At 59.9% G+C, this 14,381-nt stretch overlaps 1 protein-coding gene across 1 annotated transcript; it reads right to left on the reverse strand.

Moving 5' to 3' along the window:
* Positions 1-12,520: 12,520 nt before the first annotated feature.
* LOC139240123 (actin-1-like) lies at positions 12,521-13,684 on the reverse strand. Its single transcript, XM_070868499.1, has one exon. The coding sequence runs from the start codon at positions 13,682-13,684 to the stop codon at positions 12,521-12,523; it is 1,164 nt and encodes a 387-aa protein (XP_070724600.1).
* Between the last annotated feature and the right edge of the window lie 697 nt (positions 13,685-14,381).

Here is a 14,381-nt window from a genome sequence, read left to right on the forward strand (position 1 = left end):
AGAGAGGGAGGTGAGGGAGAGCTGGGGGCAGTCAGCGAGAGTGGAGTGATGGAGAGAGGGGGAGGTGAGGGAGAGCTGCGGGCAGTCAGCGAGAGTGGAGGGATGGAGAGAGAGGGAGGTGAGGGAGAGCTGGGGGCAGTCAGCGAGAGTGGAGGGATGGAGAGAGGGGGAGGTGAGGGAGAGCTGGGGGCAGTCAGCGAGGGGGGAGGGATGGAGAGAGAGGGAGGTGAGGGAGAGCTGGGGGCAGTCAGCCAGAGTGGAAGGATGGAGAGAGGGAGATGAGGGAGAGCTGGGGGCAGTCAGCCAGAGTGGAGGGATGGAGAGAGGGAGGTGAGGGAGAGCTGGGGGCAGTAAGCGAGAGTGGAGGGATACAGAGAGAGGGAGGTGAGGGAGAGCTGGGGGCAGTCAGCGAGGGGGGAGGGATGGAGAGAGAGGGAGGTGAGGGAGAGCTGGGGGCAGTCAGCGAGGGGGGAGGGATGGAGAGAGAGGGAGGTGAGGGAGAGCTGGGGGCAGTCAGCGAGGGGGGAGGGATGGAGAGAGAGGGAGGTGAGGGAGAGCTGGGGGCAGTCAGCGAGGGGGGAGGGATGGAGAGAGGGGGAGGTGAGGGAGAGCTGGGGGCAGTCAGCGAGGGGGGAGGGATGGAGAGAGAGGGAGGTGAACTTGTGAAACCTGACATGTTCCCCACGATGTTGCCGAGGGGCAGCCTGGAGATGAGGAGCAGGAGGGAGCCAGGGCTCGATCCTTGTGGGGCAGCAGAGGTAACGGTGCAGGGGCGGGAGAGAGGGCATTCTCTGGCTACGACTGGATTGATAAAGTTTGGGACCAGGAGAGGGACCTCCCCCAGCACTGGAACCAAAGTACCCGACCTCTTGTCCCCAAATCTTGTCTTTGAAAATAAATTGGGTGGGTGAGGCACCCAAGGGCCCAACCCCACCCACAGACCCACACCCCCACGCACAGACCCACACCCCCACGCACAGACCCACACCCCCACGCACAGACCCACACCCCCACGCACAGACCCAGACCCCCACCCACAGACCCCCACCCTCCTGACCCCACAGAGCAGTGCCTCCCCCCCCAAACACTGCAGAGTCTGGGAATGCACCAGCGACACAGAGGGAGTTCGAATCCCATGAGGGCAAGGAGTGATTCGTGACGATCTCAGCGGCTGGCGTGGGAAGATGTCCCTGAAGCTGCTGATTGTAAACTCCTGGAATGTCCTGCCCCCGGCCCAGTGTGGCCTCTACGTGACTCCGCACCACTTTGAGTCGAGACTGACCGCCCCCAGGATAACTCGGTCTGGGTAAATTCCAGCCTTGCCACGACAAACAAATTGAACCCCGAGGTATGGAAGACAGACTTGTATTTCTACAGCGCCTTTCATGACCACCAGATGTCCCAAAGCACTTTGCAGCCAATGACGTCCTTCAAGTGTGGTCGCTGTTGTAATGTGGGAAACGCGGCAGCTCAATGTGCGCACAGCAAGCTCCCACACACAGCCACGTGATAATGAGCAGAGAATCTGTTTTAGCGATGTTGATTGAGTGGTGAATATTGGCCCCAGGACACCGGAGAGAACTCCCCTCCCCTTCCAATAGTGGCCCCGGGATCTTTTATGTCCATCTGAGCAGTTTAATGTCTCATCCTGAGTACTGTCCCTCCGACAGTGCGGGGCTCCCATAGTACTGCCCCTCCGACAATGCACTGCTCCCTCAGTACTGCCCCTCCGACAGTGCGGCGCTCCCTCAGTACTGTCCCTCCGACAGTGCGCCGCTCCCTCAGTACTGCCCCTCCGACAGTGCGGCGCTCCCTCAGTACTGCCCCTCCGACAGTGCGGCGCTCCCTCAGTACTGCCGCTCCGACAGTGCGGCGCTCCCTCAGTACTGCCCCTCCGACAGTGCGGCGCTCCCTCAGTACTGCCCCTCCGACAGTGCGGCGCTCCCTCAGTACTGCCCCTCCGACAGTGCGGCACTCCCTCAGTACTGCCGCTCCGACAGTGCGGCGCTCCCTCATTACTGTCCCTCCGATAGTGCGGCGCTCCCTCAGTACTGCCCCTCCGACAGTGCAGCACTCCCTCAGTACTGCCCCTCCGACAGTGCGGCACTCCCTCAGCACTGCCGCTCCGACAGTGCGGCGCTCCCTCATTACTGTCCCTCCGATAGTGCGGCGCTCCCTCAGTACTGCCCCTCCGACAGTGTGGCGCTCCCTCAGTACTGCCCCTTTGAAAGTGGGGTGCTCCCTCAGTACCGCCCCTCCGACAGTGCGGCACTCCCTCAGTACCGCCCCTCCGACAGTGCGGCACTCCCTCAGTACTGCCCCTCCGACAGTGCGGTGCTCCCTCAGTACCGCCCCTCCGACAGTGCGGTGCTCCCTCAGTACCGCCCCTCCGACAGTGCGGTGCTCCCTCAGTACCGCCCCTCCGACAGTGCGGCGCTCCCTCAGTACCGTCCCTCCGACAGTGCGGCGCTCCCTCAGTACTGTCCCTCCGACAGTGCGCTGCTCCCTCACTACTGCCCCTCCGACAGTACAGCACTCCCTCAGTACTGCCCCTCCGACAGTGCGGTGCTCCCTCAGTACTGCCCCTCCGACAGTGCGGCGGTCCCTCAGTACCCCATTCCTGCTTTCTCGCCATACTCCTTGATTCCCCCTAGTAGTAAGGACCACATCTAACTCCTTTTTGAATATATTTAGTGAATTGGCCTCAACAACTTTCTGTGGTAGAGAATTCCACAGGTTCCCCACTCTCTGGGTGAAGAAATTCCTCCTCATCTCGGTCCTAAATGGCTTACCCCTTATCCTTAGACTGTGTCCCCTGGTTCTGGACTTCCCCAAGATCGGGAACATTCTTCCTGCATCTAACCTGTCTAAACCCGTCAGAATTTTAAACGTTTCTATGAGGTCCCCTCTCATTCTTCTGAACTCCAGTGAATACAAGCCCAGTTGATCCAGTCTTTCTTGATAGGTCAGTCCCGCAATCCCGGGAATCAGTCTGGTGAACCTTCGCTGCACTGCCTCAATAGCAAGAATGTCCTTCCTCAGGTTAGGAGACCAAAACTGTACACAATACTCCAGGTGAGGCCTCACCAAGGCCCTGTACAACTGTAGCAACACCTCCCTGCCCCTGTACTCAAATCTCCTCGCTATGAAGGCCAACATGCCATTTGCTTTCTTAACCGCCTGCTGTACCTGCATGCCAACCTTCAATAACTGATGTACCATGACACCCAGGTCTCGTTGCACCTCCCCTTTTCCTAATCTGTCACCATTCAGATAATAGTCTGTCTCTCTGTTTTTACCACCAAAGTGGATAACCTCACATTTATCCACATTATACTTCATCTGCCATGCATTTGCCCACTCACCTAACCTATCCAAGTCGCTCTGCAGCCTCATAGCATCCTCCTCGCAGCTCACACTGCCACCCAACTTAGTGTCATCTGCAAATTTGGAGATACTACATTTAATCCCCTCGTCTAAATCATTAATGTACAGTGTAAACAGCTGGGGCCCCAGCACAGAATCGAGCGTTGCCATGCCGTTGCTAAGGACGGCGACACTTTACGGCAGAACGTCAAAAAAATGTTAACGCTAACACCCATTTGATATCGCTTGCGGTAACGCCCATTTTCAAAAATGTAAACTCGGTGTTTTGAGAATGGTCGGGAAGCTGGCGATCTGAAAACCCTCTCGCCCATGCCGGAAATAACGCCCATTTTTGCGCGCCAAGCTCAAAAGTGGAGCTTCTAGCCTAAGGTCTCAGCTCCTCCCTGATTCTCTCAGCCATGGAGAGGCCTGTGATTCAGGCTCTCACCCACGGGGCCTGTGGTTCAGGCTCTCGCCCACGGGGCCTGTGGTTCAGGCTCTCGCCCACGGGGCCTGTGATTCAGGCTCCCGACCCGTGGGGCCTGTGATTCAGGGGCCTGTGGTGCAGGCTCTCGCCTGTGGGGCCTGTGATTCAGGATCTCGCCCAAGCGGCCTGTGGTTCAGGCTCTCGCCCACGGTGCCTGTGGTTCAGGCTCTTGTCCACAGGGCCTGTGGTTCAGGCTCTTGCCCACGGGGCCTGTGATTCAGGCTCTCGCCAACAGGGCCCTCAGGGGGAGAGGGCCTCACAAGGCATGTGTTGGAAGTCTGGCTGATCAGATGGAAGTCACCAAATCCAGCCCAGCCGTGGCGGTAAACGGGGAGTTCCGCCTCGGCGCGGCAGAGAAAGCCTTTGGTGCAGAACGGCCTCTATCACCCACTGGGGTGGGAGGGACAGTGAAAGACGTTGGGTGGGGGTGAGATCTATTTGGGGCTAAGGGCCATGCCCTGTGAAGCTTCTGTTGCAGACAGGGAGGTGATTGAGTCAATCGAACAGTCCCACAAGGCCGCTGGGCCAGACGTGAGACAAGGCGAGGCTCATTGGTGAGGGGCATGGACAGCAGTGCTGGGTATGGGCAGCCCCTCCGCCTCAGCTCATCCGTTGCTCAAACCCTCACTCATGTCGTTCTTAACTCCAACTCCGACTATTCCAACGCACTCCTGGCCGGCCTCCACACTTCGTCCCTCTGCAAACCTGAGCTCAGCCAAAACTCGACTCCCCTCCCTATCTCTGTAACACCCTCCAGCCCCTACACCCCTCCCTATCTCAGTAACATCCTCCAGCCCCTACACCCCTCCCTATCTCTGTAACACCCTCCAGCCCCTACACCCCTCCCTATCTCTGTAACCTCCTCCAGCCCCTATACCCTGCCCTATCTCTGTATCCTCCTCCAGCCCCTATACCCCTCCCTATCTCTGTAACCTCCTCCAGCCCCTACACCCCTCGCTATCTCTGTAACCTCCTCCAGCCCCTATGCCCCTCCCTATCTCTGTATCCTCCTCCAGCCCCACCACCCTCCCTATCTCTGTAACCTCCTCCAGCCCCTATGCCCCTCCCTATCTCTGTAACCTCCTCCAGCCCCTACGCCCCTCGCTATCTCTGTAACCTCCTCCAGCCCCTATGCCCCTCCCTATCACTGTAACCTCCTCCAGCCTCTAAACCCCTCCCTATCTCTGTAACCTCCTCCAGCCCCTGCACCCCTCCCTATCTCTGTAACCTCCTCCAGCTCCTACACCCCTCCCTATCTCTGTAACCTCCTCCAGCTCCTACACCCCTCCATATATCTGTAACCTCCTCCAGCCCCTACGCCCCTCCCTATCACTGTAACCTCCTCCAGCCTCTAAACCCCTCCCTATCTCTGTAACCTCCTCCAGCCCCTGCACCCCTCCCTATCTCTGTAACCTCCTCCAGCTCCTACACCCCTCCCTATCTCTGTAACACCCTCCAGCCCCTATACCCCTCCCTATCTCTGTAACCTCCTCCAGCCCCTGCACCCCTCCCTATCTCTGTAACCTCCTCCAGCCCCACAACACCTCCCTATCTCTGTAACCTCCTCCAGCCCCTACACCCCTTCCTATCTCTGTAACCTCCTCCAGCCCCTGCACCTCTCCATATCTCTGTAACCTCCTCCAGCCCCTACATCCCTCCCGATCTCTGTAACCTCCTCGAGACCCTGCACCCCTCCCTATCTCTGTAACCTCCACCAGGGCCTACACCCCTCCCTATCTCTGTAACATCCCCCAGCCCCTATAACCCTCCCTATCTCTGTAATCTCCTCCAGCCCCTACACTTCTCACTCTCTCTGTAACCACCTTCAGCCCCTACACCCCACCCTATCTCTGTAACCTCTCCAGCCCTTAAAACCCCTCCCCATCTCTGTAACCACCTTCAGCCCTTACACCCCTCCATATCTCTATCATACTCTCCAGCCCCTACACCGACCGATCTCCGTAACCTCCTCCAGCCCCGACACCCCGCCCGATCTCTGTAACCTCCTCCAGCCCCTACACACCTCCCTATCGTTGCAACCTCCTCCAGCCCCTACACCCCTCCCTTTCTCCGTAACCTCCTCCAGACCCGACACCCCTCCCTATATCTGTAACACCCTCCAGTCCCTCCATCTCCCGATCTCCATAACCTCCTCCAGCCCCTTCACCCTTCCCTATCTCTGTAACCACCTCCAGCCCCTACACCCCTCCCTATCTCTGTAACCACCTTCAGCCCCGACACCCCTCTATATCTCTGTAACCTCCTCCAGCCCCTACACCCCTCCCTATCTCTGTAACCTCCTCCAGCCCCGACACCCCTCCCTTTCTCTAACATCCTCCAGCCCCACAACCTCTCCCTATCTCTGTAACCTCCTCCAGCCTCTACACACCTCCCTATCTCTGTATCAACCTTCAGCCCCTACACCCCTCCCTATCTCTGTAACCTCCTCCAGCCCCGACACCCCTCCCGATCTCTGTAACCTCCTCCAGCCCCTACACCCCTCCCTATCTCTGTAACCTCCTCCAGCCCCTACACCCCTCCCTATCTCTGCAACACCCTCCAGCCCCTACACCCCTCCCTATCTCTGTAACCTCCTCCAGCCCCTGCACCCCTCCCTATCTCTGTAACCTCCTCCAGCCCCGACACCCCTCCCCATCTCTGTAACACGCTCCAGCCCCGACACCCCTCCCTATCTCTGTAACCTCCTCCAGCCCCACAACCCCTCCCTATCTCTGTAACCTCCTCCAGCCCCTACACCCCTTCCTATCTCTGTAACCTCCTCCAGCCCCTACACCCCTTCCTATCTCTGTAACCTCATCCAGCCCCTAGGCCCCTCCCTAACTCTGTAACCTCCTCTAGCCCCTACACCCCTCCATATCTCTGTAACCTCCTCCAGCCCCTACATCCCTCCCTATCTCTGTAACCTCCTCCAGCCCCGACACCCCTCCCTATCTCTGTAACCTCCTCCAGCTTCTACACCCCTCCTGATCTCTGTAACTTCCTCCACCAGGGCCTACACCCCTCCTGATCTCTGTAACATCTCCCAGCCCCTATAACCCTCCCTATCTCTGTAATCTCCTCCAGCCCCTACACTTCTCACTCTCTCTGTAACCACCTTCAGCCCCTACACCCCTCCCTATCTCTGTAACCTCTCCAGCCCTTAAACCCCTCCCCATCTCTGTAACCACCTTCAGCCCTTACACCCCTCCATATCTCTATCATACTCTCCAGCCCCGACACCGACCTATCTCCGTAACCTCCTCCAGCCCTGACACCCCTCCCTATCTCTGTAACCTCCTCCAGCCCCTACACACCTCCCTATCTCTCCAACCTCCTCCAGCCCCTACACCCCTGCCGATCTCTGTAATCTGCTCGAGTCCCTACACCCCTCCCTATCTCCGTAACCTCCTCCAGCCCCTACACCCCTCCCTATCTCTGTAACTTCCTCCAGCCCCTACACCCCTCCCTGACTCTGTAACCCGCTCCAGCCCCTACACCCCTCCCTATCTCTGTAACCCCCTCCAGCCCTTACACCCCTCTCGATCTCTGTTCCCTCCTCCAGCCCCTACACCCCTGCCGATCTCTGTAATCTCCTCGAGTCCCTACACCCCTCCCTATCTCCGTAACCTCCTCCAGCCCCTACACCCCTCCCTATCTCTGTAACTTCCTCCAGCCCCTACACCCCTCCCTGACTCTGTAACCCGCTCCAGCCCCTACACCCCTCCCTATCTCTGTAACCCCCTCCAGCCCTTACACCCCTCTCGATCTCTGTTCCCTCCTCCAGCCCCTGCACCCCTCCCTATCTCTGTAACCTCCTCCAACCCCTATTCCTTTTCCAATCTCTGTAACCTCCTCCAGCCCCTACACCCGCCGTATCTATGCAACACCCTCCAGCCCCTACACCTCTCCCGATCTCTGTAGCCCCCTCCAGCCCTTACACCCCTCCCGATCTCTGTTACTTCCTCCAGTCCCCACACCCCTCCCTATCTCTGTAACCACCTCCAGCCCCTACACCCCTCCCTATCTCTGTAACCTGCTCCAGACCCGACACCCCTCCCTATCTCTGTAACCTCCTCCAGCCCCTACACACCTCCCGATCTCTGTAACCTCCTCCAGCCCCTGCACCCCTCCCTTTCTCTGTAACCTCCTCCATCCCCTACACCTCTCCCTATCTCTGTAACCTCCTCCAGCCCCTACACCCCTCCCTATCTCTGTAACCTGCTCCAGCCCCCACACCCCTCCCTATCACTGAAAGCTCCTCCAGCCCCTACTGCCCTCCCGATCTCTGTAATATCCTCCAGCTCCCTCCCTATCTCTGTAACCTCCTCCAGCTCTGCACCCCTCCCTATCTCTGTAACCTCCTCTAGACCCTCCACCCCTCCCTATCTCTGTAACCACCTCCAGCCCCTACACCCCTCCCTATCTCTGTAACCTCCTCTAGACCCTCCACCCCTCCCTATCTCTGTAACCACCTCCAGCCCCTACACCCCTCCCTATCTCTGTAACCTCCTCCAGCCTCTACACACCTCCCTATCTCTGTATCAACCTTCAGCCCCTACACCCCTCCCTATCACTGTAACCTCCTCCAGCCCCTACACCCCTCCCTATCTCTGTAACCACCTTCAGCCCCGACACCCCTCCCTATCTCTGTAACCTCCTCCAGCCCCTACACCCCTCCCTATCTCTGTAACCTCCTCCAGCTTCTACACCCCTCCCTAGCTCTGTAACCTCCTCCAACCCCTATAACCCTCCCTATCTCTGTAACCTCCTCCAGCCCCTACACCCCTCCATATATCTGTTACTTCCTCCAGCCCCTGCACCCCTCGATCTCTGTAACACCCTCCAGCCCCTACACCCCTCTATCTCTGTAACCTCCACGTGTCCCTACTCCCCTCCCTATCTTGTAACCTCCATGGGCCCCCACACCACTCCCTATCTCTGTAACCTCCTCCAGCCCCTACGCACCTCCCTAACTCTGTAACCTCCTCCAGCCCTACACCCCTCCTGATCTCTGTAACCTCCTCGAGCCCCTATACCTCTCCCTATCCCTGCAACCTCCTCCAGCCCCTACACCCCTCCTTATCTCTGCAACACCCTCGAGTCCCTGCACCTCCCGATATCCGTAACCTCCTCCAGCCCCACAACCCCTCCCTATCTCCCACACACAGCAATGTGATAATGACCCAGATCATCTGTTTTAGTGATGTTGGTTGAGGGATAAATATTGGGCCCAGGACACCGGGGAGAACTCCCCCTGCTCTTCTTCCAATAGTAGCCCCGGGATCTTTTACATCCACCCGAGAGGGCAGACGGGGCCTCGGTTTAACGTCTCATCCGAAAGATGGCCCCTCCGACAGTGCGTCGCTCGCTCAGTACCGGCCCTCCGACAGTGCGGCGATCCCTCAGTACAGCCCCTCCGACAGTGCGGCGCTCCCTCAGTACTGCCCCTCCGACAGTGCGGCGCTCCTTCAGTACTGCCCCTCCGACAGTGTGGTGCTCCCTCAGTACTGCCCCTCCGACAGTGCGGCGCTCCCTCAGTACTGCCCCACCGACAGTGCAGCGCTCCCTCAGTACTGTCCCTCCGACAGTGCGGCGCTCCCTCAGTACTGCCCCTCCGACAGTGCAGCGCTCCCTCAGTACCGTCACTCCGACAGTGTGGTGCTCACTCAGTACTGTCCCTCCGACAGTGCGGTGCTCCCTCAGTACTGTCCCTCCGACAGTGCGGCGCTCCCTCAGTACTGTCCCTCCGACAGTGCAGCGCTCCCTCAGTACTGCCCCTCCGACAGTGCGGCGCTCCCTCAGTACTGCCCCTCCGACAGTGTGGCGCTCCCTCAGTACTGCGCCTCCGACAGTGCGGCACTCCCTCAGTACCGTCCCTCCGACAGTGTGGTGCTCCCTCAGTACTGCCCCTCCGACAGTGCGGCGCTCCCTCAGTACTGCCCCTCCGACAGTGCGGCGCTCCCTCAGTACCGCCCCTCCGACAGTGCGGCGCTCCCTCAGTACTGCCCCTCCGACAGTGTGGCGTTCCCTCAGTACTGCGCCTCCGACAGTGCGGCACTCCCTCAGTACCGTCCCTCCGACAGTGTGGTGCTCCCTCAGTACTGCCCCTCCGACAGTGCGGCGCTCCCTCAGTACTGCCCCTCCGACAGTGCAGCGCTCCCTCAGTACTGTCCCTCCGACAGTGCGGCGCTCCCTCAGTACTGCCCCTCCGACAGTGCGGTGCTCCATCAGCACTGCCCCTGCGACAGTGCGTCGCTCCCTCAGTGCTGCCCCTCCGACAATGCAGCGGTCCCTCAGTACGACATTGGAGTGTTAGCCTCGAGTGAAATGCTCAAGCTCCTGGAGTGGGGCTTGAACCCACAATTGGGAGGCAGTTGGTTGAGGAAGGAGTTTTGCCCGGAACACCAGCAACACCCTGTTCTCCAAGGAATAGGATGTTTTACATCCACCGCATCAGGAGAGGGGTGTGGAGCAGTGAGAGGGCTCAGTGAAACACCAAGTCCCCCTCCCCAGGGCTCAGTCCCACACCGGGCCCCCCTCCCCCTCCCCGGGGCTCAGTCCCACACCGGGCCACCCTCCCCCTCCCCGGGGCTCAGTCCCACACCGGGCCCCCCTCCCCCTCCCCAGGGCTCAGTCTCACACCGGGCCCCCCTCCCCCTCCCCGGGGCTCAGTCCCACACCGGGCCACCCTCCCCCTCCCCGGGGCTCAGTCTCACACCGGGCCATCGTCCCCAGGGCTCAGTCCCACACCGGGCCATCGTCCCCCTCCCCGGGGCTCAGTCTCACACCGGGCCCCCCTCCCCCTCCCCGGGGCTCAGTCCCACACCGGGCCCCCCTCCCCCTCCCCCTCCCCAGGGCCCAGTCCCACACCGGGCCCCCCTCCCCGGGGCTCAGTCCCACACCGGGCCCCCCTCCCCCTCCCCCTCCCCGGGGCTCAGTCCCACACCGGGCGCCCCTCCCCCTCCCCAGGGCTCAGTCCCACACCGGGCCCCCCTCCCCCTCCCCGGGGCTCAGTCCCACACCGGGCCCCCCTCCCCCTCCCCCTCCCCGGGGCTCAGTCCCACACCGGGCCCCCCTCCCCCTCCCCGGGGCTCAGTCCCACACCGGGCCCCCCTCCCCCTCCCCGGGGCTCAGTCCCACACCGGGCCCACCTCCCCCTCCCCGGGGCTCAGTCCCACACCGGGCCCCCCTCCCCCTCCCCGGGGCTCAGTCCCACACCGGGCCCCCCTCCCCCTCCCCGGGGCTCAGTCCCACACCGGGCCCCCCTCCCCCTCCCCGGGGCTCAGTCCCACACCGAGTGAGACCACTGGGGCAATGCGAGCCATGATTCGAAGGGAAGGGGCCCCTGGTGACATTTGGACCACTCCTCACTTTCGTAGAAATAAAAAATCGGAGCAGGAGTCGGCCATTTGGCCCCTCGATTCTGCTCCGCCATTCAATATGATCCCGGCTGATCCTCTATCCTCACACCATATTCCCACTTTTTCTCCAGACCCCTTGATGTCTTTTGTGTCTCGAAATCTATCGATCTCCCTCTTAAATATATTCAGTGACTTGGCCTCCACAGCCTTCTGTGGTCGAGAATTCCACAGGTTCACCTCCCTCTGAGTGAGAACATTTCTCCTCATCTCAGTCCTAAATTTCCTAGCCCGTATCCTGAGACTGTGACCCCTTGTTCTAGACTTCCCAGCCCCGGGGAAACATCCTCCCCGCATCCAGTCTCCAACCCCGTCACAATTTTATACATTTCAATGAGATCCCGTCTCATTCTTCTAAACTCCAGTGAATACAGGCCCAGTCGACCCAATCTCTCCTCATACGACAGTCCTGCCATCCCAGGAATCAGTCTGGTGAACCTTCGCTGCACTCCCTCTATGGCAAGTATATCCTTCCTTAGGTAAGGAGACCCAAACTGCTCACAATACTCCAGGTGCGGTCTCACCAAGGCCCTGTATAACTGGAGTAAGGCATCCTTGCTCCTGTACACAAATCCTCTTGCAATGTGGGCCAACGTACCCCATTTGCCCCTAACTGCTTGCTGCACCATGTCTGTTTTCAATGTCTGGTGTACAAGGACCCCCAGGTCCCTCTGTACATCCACACTTCCCAAGCCGTCACCATTTAAACAATACTTTGTCCTCATGTTTTTCCCACCAAAGTAGATAACTTCACATTTATCCACGTTATACTACATCTGCCATGTGTTTGCCCATTCACATAGAAACATAGAGAATAGGTGCAGGAGTAGGCCATTCGGCCCTTCGAGCCTGCACCACCATTCAATAAGATCATGGCTGATCATTCACCTCAGTCCCCCATTCCTGCTTTCTCTCCATACCCCTTGATCCCTTTAGCCGTAAGGACCACATCCAACTCCCTTTTGAATCTGTCTAACGAACTGGCCTCAACAACTTTCTGTGGCAGTGAATTCGACAGGTTCACTCTGTCGACCCGCTGTGTCTTTACATCCTCGTCCCGACTCACAACCCCAGCCAGTTTTGGGTCGTCGGCAAGTGTGGAAGCATGACGATTTGGTTCCCTGCCGTCCCGTGCAATGAGGGGCCAGCGAGACCAGGGTGGGAGTTTTTAATTCTGTTTATTTATCAGAATGTCAGCACTCGCTGGCCATACACACTGGCGTGTGCACGCACACGTTCCGCCAATCGCTCAGAAACACTTGCGATGGACAATCGCCGGACCTTTCTCGTCGTAGTCCTTGCGACACACCCACATGGACCGGAAGGTGTTGAGGCTGGCCGTGATGGAGCCCCCAATCCACACCGAGAACTTGCGCTGGGGCGAGGCGTAGACGTTGAGCTTGAAGCGGCTGGGCACCAGCTCGCCCATCTCCTTCTGGATGCGCTCGGCGAGGCCGGGGAACATGGAGGAGCCGCCCGACAGCACGATGTTGTTGAACAGCTCGGGCCGGTGCTTGGCCTTGCACTTCTTCAGGCTCTTCATGGCCAGCACGTGGAGGCCGGGGTCAGTCAGCCCCACCGCCTCGGGCTTGAACAGCGACTCGGGGCAGCGGAAGCGCTGGTTGCCGATGGTGATGATGTGTCCGTCGGGAAGCTTGTAGTCGGTCAGGTAGTCGCTCTCGTTGGCCACCATCTCCTTGTTGAAGTCCTGCGCCACGTAGCAGCAGGTCTCCTTGATGTTGTGCACGATGTGCATCTCCTCGGGGCTGAAGGTGTTGCCGCAGTCCTCCAGCAGCTTGGCCATGTACTCGCTCAGCCTGCCCCCAGCCAGGTCCAGGCGGTAGGTGGCATGGGGCAATGTGTAGCCGTTGTAGATGGGCGCCGTGCAGGAGACCCCCAGGCCCGACTCGATGATCAGGCCGTTGATCCTCCCGGTGGAGTACAGCGACAGCACGCTCTGGTGGGCCACGTACATGGCCGGCACCCCGAAGTTCTCGAACAGCAGCTCGGCCGACTTCTCCCGGTTGGCGGTGGGCGACAGCGGGCTGTCGGAGAGCAGCACCGCCTGATCCTCAGGGGCCACCCGCAGCTCATGGTAGAAGACGTGGTGCATGAGCATCTCCAGAGCGTCCCAGTCTGTCACGATGCCTTTGGTGACCACCTGGGTCTTGGTGATCCACGGGTCACTGGGGATGGCGCTGCCGATGTAGTAGTCGGGCCCCTTGCGCGGGTCGTTGTCCGTTTGGTTGGGGATGCCCACCAGGGAGTGGACCACCACGCTGGGCTTGTCGTCGCCGGCAAAGCCAGCCTTGGTATAGCCGGTGCCGTTGTCCATCACCACGGCCGCCGTCTCGGTGAAGTCTTCTGTGCAGGCGGGGGGCCCCTGGGGGGCAGTGGGGGAGGATTTGCTCATTCTACACAGCGAGGGCACGGACTGAGGGGGTCCGGGGGTGGGCTTCTTGGGTCTGCTCTGAGCAACACGATCAGCACGCTTTTCTTCCTGTTTGCAGCCTCCCTCTCTCTCCCTCGAGTGTCACCGTCTGTATGGGCCCACACCCCCACCTGCCCCTCTACACTGGGCCTGTCGCCGGGGGCAACGGCGCTGATCTCACAATGTCCCCTTGTTGCCTCTGACCTCTGACCTCCCCCCCCCCCCCACACACACAGGAAGCCAGGTTACAGACAACAGGTGATGTCACTGAGAGAGGGAGGAGGGCCGTCAGTGGGAGGCCCCTCCCTCACCCTCACTCAGCCCCCCCACGCACCCCACACCCTCTTCCCCCAACCTCCCCCTCCCCAGCCCCCTGCTCACAGCCTCAGCCATGATCATATTGAATGGCGGTGCAGGCTCGAAGGCCCGACTCCTGCACCTATTTTCTCTGTTCCTATCCCCCTCCCCATTACGCTGTCTGCCACCCGCAACACCACCCACATCCTCACTGCCACCTTTCCCTCGCTCACCCCTCCACCTTCGCTCCAAACCCCTCCCTCACTTTCTGGAGCCCCGTTCCCCGCCTCTGTCCCACTGCTCGCTCCCTGACTTCAGAGTGAGTCGGTGCGAATCAGTCTGGCCCCCAGCCCCCGGCTCTCCCCAGTGCTGCAAACCAGCT

The sequence above is a fragment of the Pristiophorus japonicus genome, chromosome 30, assembly GCF_044704955.1.
Source record: "Pristiophorus japonicus isolate sPriJap1 chromosome 30, sPriJap1.hap1, whole genome shotgun sequence".
Taxonomy (NCBI): Eukaryota; Metazoa; Chordata; class Chondrichthyes; family Pristiophoridae; genus Pristiophorus; species Pristiophorus japonicus.